The 5,801-nt window shown below is 41.4% G+C and overlaps 1 protein-coding gene across 1 annotated transcript; it reads right to left on the bottom strand.

Moving 5' to 3' along the window:
* Positions 1 to 1,164: 1,164 nt before the first annotated feature.
* On the bottom strand, positions 1,165 to 1,707 carry LOC147460496 (uncharacterized). The gene has a single exon (XM_086498742.1). The coding sequence runs from the start codon at positions 1,705 to 1,707 to the stop codon at positions 1,165 to 1,167; it is 543 nt and encodes a 180-aa protein (XP_086354868.1).
* Positions 1,708 to 5,801: the final 4,094 nt, after the last annotated feature.

Genomic DNA, 5,801 nt, shown 5'->3' with positions numbered 1-5,801 from the left:
TGTCCTCGTTACCTACCATAAAGTGTTCCCCCATCCTCATCTGCATCACATGCCACATTCAAGGCCTCGTCATTGGCATTTGTTTCAACCTCATGCCACCCAGTGCATTTGCGGGCATTTTTCATCCATCACATGCGCATCGCCCACTACAGTCCGCCCAATGTATGTTCTTACTTATGGAGATGATTTTCCACTTGTGTTGCATAGAGAACTAGACATTGCTACATTAATATGCAGTAAGATGTTTTTTCTGAACACAATATGTGCTCAACCATTTTTCCATGCTACTCATGCAATGCCTATCAAAGCATTAACGTTCATAAAATGCTTTGGCTGCAAGCCATCTCCTAAATCAAGCTCACAAAGAGGGAAAATGACCATTACAAGAAGGGATATGTACGAAACCGAGTTCAAAACCACATGCACCCACAAGTGCACCATAATCAAATAATCCCTCCAAATTCTAAAACGCAAGAAAATTTAAAGCATAGAAGATGAGGCATGCTACACATGCCACACACTCAATAGCCACATGCTACTTGTGGTAGCCTGTGGACATGCTACACACTTGATAGCCACATGCTACTTGTGGTAACTCACATGACCCTTGTCACTATCATATGTGGTGCATATACATCCATTCATTCATTTCAATCTACCACCTTGAACTTACGTAAGCCCACTATCCAAAGCTTGTATTCTCTTCAATTATACAATCAATCGAGCAAGTTATCAATTTACATTGTGCATTTTGCTCTCTCTAATCTACCTAATTATCTATTGCTATGGTACAACCACAACCATGAATGCTACATTGGTTCACCCACCATAGCACTCACAAATTCTTGGATGTGCAGAGTCGTTGGAACTCTCGGCCTTTTGTTCGAGTGTCGCCCCATCAATGACACGTAAATTGAGCTATTGTTTTTGTGGTCCTATTTAGAGTAACCAATTTAGCCTTGTGGTCGATAACTATACTATGCAAGATTTTTTAAACATCAACAAAGCTCATTGTGTGCTCCTGAGCAAACTCGGGTACTGCATCACAACTCCTGTCGGGTTATGTCCATCCTCCAAATCTAAAACTACATCATGAGAGCAAATATTTAGGACCTCCTCAACAAAAGCAAGAAGTGAAATACCATGCATCCTAATGTTGGTGCATTATATAGATGCAATTGCTGCTTTGGCAGTCGTCCAATCAAGATGTTCACTTGTGTGGCATGAAAACAATCCTCTCTCAATCTTCAATGTATAGAAACCTCTTTTCATTGCTATTGGGGCAAGATACTTAGCGCCATCTTCATTGGTGACGGTGCTCAATGATGCTTGGATTCTTTCCCATTTTCTCAAGCCAAAGAAGCCTCGTTTGTCCATTACTTTCAGAGAATCTATGGCCATCCCTTCCCTTTTTTGTACCAAAGCAATCATGCGCATGTATGCTCGTTTATCGAAGGAAAAATACAAATTGGATATAAATGCAAAGGCATCTCTGCATGGCTCTTGAGCCATTTCAAACAAATCTTGCATTTCTTGGCTATCAGTAGAGTCTCCCCCATCAATCTCCACATCAAAGGCACTATAAATTTGATTTATATCGGTAATACTTTCTAGGCTAAGCATCTCCATTGATGGCTCTAGCCATTGTAGTTGTTGCTCAATGACTAGGAGCTCATTCAAATCCCAATGGCAAGCCATTTCTCCCATTGTTTCCCTGTGTCAATTCCTTGTCTGGGTGTACAGGGACTTTGTCACCGCCTCCCCAACCAATGTGGCATGCTCGTGAAGCCATGGCAAGAAGATCCTTTGCCCTAGTGCTCACGAGGTAACAGACCTTGTGCTTTCCAATATAGAAGAGGGATTGCAATACCAAGGAGTACTAGCCAAGCAATGTAGGCCCTCAAGGTGGCAATAGGCAAGGATGGAATGCATGGCCAAGCAACATGCAGTTGATAGGCCAAGTATCATCCCCTTGCATGTCGTTGGCCAAGGTGCAGGTTGCCCCAAAATGCAACTTGGTTTTGTGGCGCAATGGCATTCCTCCACCCGCGTGTCCAATTGCAAGTATGCAGAACTGTTGAACCCTAGGTGTATAAACTATGTATCATCCCAATCATGCATCTTTGAATCCAGCATGATCTAGTACCCAATTCTCCCCATACGCATCCACGACGTACCATGCCTCATTACTCTCCAGTGCCCCACAATGTGGCACCTCACATGTCCCACCTTGCCCAAGTTTATATTTGACAACAGGAAACCCTAACCCGAGGTCCAAAAGCCCCCCTACCACCTTCCCTTTTCATGTCCCACTCGTGCACTATTGATGCCATCAAAGTGGCATATAGGGCTAGGTTGCATATGCTCACACTAAAATGCTAGCCTGCTAAGGAAAACAAGTTGTGTGGGTGGACTGGAAATCATCACAGACATTTAATATTAGGATTTGACAATGATGTGACTAGTATAGAGCATTTTTCTACTCGTAAAATGGATCTAATGTAATGGAAATGGCCTATGAACATTGAGAATAGAGAAATTCAGAGAATTATAGTGAGCATTTTTATGAGACTACTTTGAGAACATAGAGGGTGAACTTAATTAGCAATAGCAACACAACCAATTTATTTAATTAACTTGGCATGAACAATACTTTTGCAAGAGAGAGAATAAGAGAACATGAAAACAGTTGAGGATCGGATTTATGTGAAGCCTGACCTAGGTGATCCAATGAAGATGGAAAGATTCATGCATCACGAGCATAACATAGACTTGTAAAAGCATTAACCATCCCCAGCCTCAGTCCCAAGGCCTCAAACACCTTTGAAGGTGGAGAGAGCTAGCGGGGAATGAGGGTAGGGAAGAGAAAGAAGAAGTAACATATGAGAAAGAGGTAGTTTCTCACTTATCATCACTCTTCTTGCATAGCATGGCATAATAGCATAAAAATGATGATGAAGAATATGGAAAGCTTAAACATTGAATCATGGCTCTTGATTGGATTTACATTCCATAGCCAAGAGTGTTGGTGTAGGCTCTCAACTTCTCAACAAGCATGGAGAAGGAGATGGAGCTCTTGCACTTTGCCAAGCAAGAATGATCGTGTGAGTGTGTGTGAGAGATATTATACCCCCCAAACACACCCTCAACTTGCTTTGGTCGACCCCCCCTTGTATTTCATGCTTGAAGTTGATTGAACCCCTACAAGCCTAGCCAATCACATGCATAGTGTATGTCAGGCAACCATTCTAGCCTTGGAAAAAGTGTCCCCCTTTCCCCTTTGAGAGAGAGGACTTGATAGATGCATAAAAAATTAATTAAATCTAAATTATCATTGGACCTCTTGAGAGGCCAACCAATAGGATGTAGACACACCATGAGGGCAACATAGAGAGGAACTTGACATGTATCCTTGTTGCTTCTTTAGACTAGGCTTGCCTTGTGTGAGGGTTAGTGTTCTCTCTCATGCCCCTGCAATGAGGGCTCCCCCCCCCCCCCCCCCCCCCCCCCCCCCCCCACCATGAGTAGGGACTGTGGTTGACTTTGGAAACACCTTAAGCCCCTCAAGCACCTTATTTATGGAGCACCTTATCACCTTAGTCATTAAGCACCTCAAGAACCTTAGTCGGCAAGCATCTCAAGCAGCTTAGTCAACAAGCATGACAAGCACCTCAAGCTTGGGCCGGGTTCCCACATCAAGCACAGCCCTAGCTTACCTATGATCAAAGGACTTTTAACACTATTCTTTGGAGGTCTTTAATGAAGCTAACCCTAAAGGTCTTTAAGCGACATTAGCTAGCATTTCTCTTTGGCATACCATCTCTCATTTGGACCCTTTAACCTTGGCCCCATGTTGAGATAGATCCATAAGCACATGTCTATATCCTAACCCTTGTTCTTGTTTATTCTTCCACATTAAATGATCAATTTATGAGAAAATCATTTGGGTTGGTTAGATATTAAATTTTATGACATTAGATCTCTCTCGAAATCATAGTCGTCCTCGATTGTGAGGTAGAAGAGATAAATTCTTAGTCATTCATCGATGTTTCTAAGTGGGTAGAGGATACATTTTTACCCTACAACATCATTCCAAGATGGATGACTAATACATTTGGGGCTTGGGAGACTTAGCTACCACAAGCATGTCTGCTCTTCGGTCCATATTATAGTTCCAAAATAGAGTGACAATTTCTACTTGGTGTTTGAGAGACGTCGTCAACACAAACATGATTCTAAGCATGCATACTACTTAAATTTGTGCACAAGAAAAAAAGAATTAGTCTTATAACACATAAACATTGATCATTTAAAGAAAACGTTTACATTTGCTTACTCTAATGTGGCATTGTAAGCATTGACAAGGTTCATACTATCCTTAAGCTGTATTCCTTGCATCCATCTAGCATCTTCAAAAGGATAATTTTTGAACTTAATAAGATATCATCAGATAATCTTACCATATCGTAGTACCTTGTCCTCATGCCAAAGAATAGCTTCGGGTTGTAGTACCTCTTCTTGGTCTTTGATTTTTGGGGGGTCTTCAATAATTGGTTCACTTGGTGTCTCTCCTTTGTAGGGCTTAAGTTGGCTCACATGAAAATCATTGTGTATAAGACAATGGTTGGGCAACTTGAGTGATTTTGAAAAGGACCATAGTATCGTTTTGCTAGTTTAGCATAATACTTTTGATGGCCCATAGGATTTTTTCCCGTCGTTTGCCTCAATCAAGCCTTGGGAAACTTGAGTAAGACCCAATCATTTTCTTTGAACGTTAAGGCCCTTCTGTGCTTATTAGCAGTAGCTTTTTTCCTTTGTTGAGAGATAGATATAGCCTCCTTAATCTTTTGGAAACATTCTTGTAGGTCACAGCTATACTCATCAGCAACGAAGATCTTCACATGTACTTTAAGGAGCAAGGGACTTTTAGGTTTTCCCTCTATGATCTTAGAAGGTGCCTTTCCCGCAGTAGTATGGACAATATTATTGTACGCATACTCTATAAGGGGTAAGTACTTTTCCCATTGTGAGCATTAATCTACTTCTGTAACATAAGTCTTTCGTAGATTGAGTATTGTAAGATTGGCTATCTCACTTTGGCCATACGTTTGTGGGTGATAGGCCAAAGAGAAATTCAATCTTGTACCTAGATTTTCAAAAATTACTGGTCATTCTAGGATCTCTATCTAACATGATGGATGTTGCCAGTCCATGGTGTTTGAAAATTTCCAATATGAAGAGAGTTGCCATTTGGTGTGCCTTAATAGTCTTTTTGACAAGAATAAAGTGTGCTTGCTTGCTAAACCCGTCGCCTATTGTCCATATTCTCGTATTCCCATGGATAGACTTGGGTAATCCAAAGATAAAATCCATGGATATTCTCTCCCATGGTGAATTAGGGATTGGGAATGTGGCTAGAGAATCCAGGTTTCTTCCCTCTATCATACTTGGACTTTTGGCATACACCGCATTTTAAAACATACTCTTGTGTGTCCACTTTCATGGTAGGCCAATAGAAGTATGTCTCTACTCCCCAAAGAGTAGGTTGAATACCTCTATGACCGGCATAGGGAGGAGCATGGGATTCATACATGACTTTCTCATTCACGATGGGAGTGGGTAACATATAGCCTATTACCATGGAGAAGATAACCATCTTGCAAGGTGAATGGCTATTCTTTCTGCAAGGGCTCACATTTTGTCTTTAAAGTCAGGGTTAGTAGCATTCTCATCTATCATAGAAGATAGATCATTGTGAGTTGCTATAGACACCGCATTGACTCTTGGTCATCGTGAAATTG

The sequence above is a fragment of the Adiantum capillus-veneris genome, chromosome 3 (genome assembly GCF_014529385.1).
Source record: "Adiantum capillus-veneris isolate H3 chromosome 3, ASM1452938v2, whole genome shotgun sequence".
Lineage (NCBI taxonomy): Eukaryota > Viridiplantae > Streptophyta > Polypodiopsida > Polypodiales > Pteridaceae > Adiantum > Adiantum capillus-veneris.
The sequence above is the reverse complement of the archived record's forward strand: the minus strand, read 5'-3'. Positions and strand labels throughout refer to the sequence as shown.

Excerpts from the sequence above, each read along its gene's own strand:
- LOC147460496 (XM_086498742.1), bottom strand. The coding sequence starts at position 1,707 with ATGGGAGAAATGGCTTGCCATTGGGATTTGAATGAGCTCCTAGTCATT.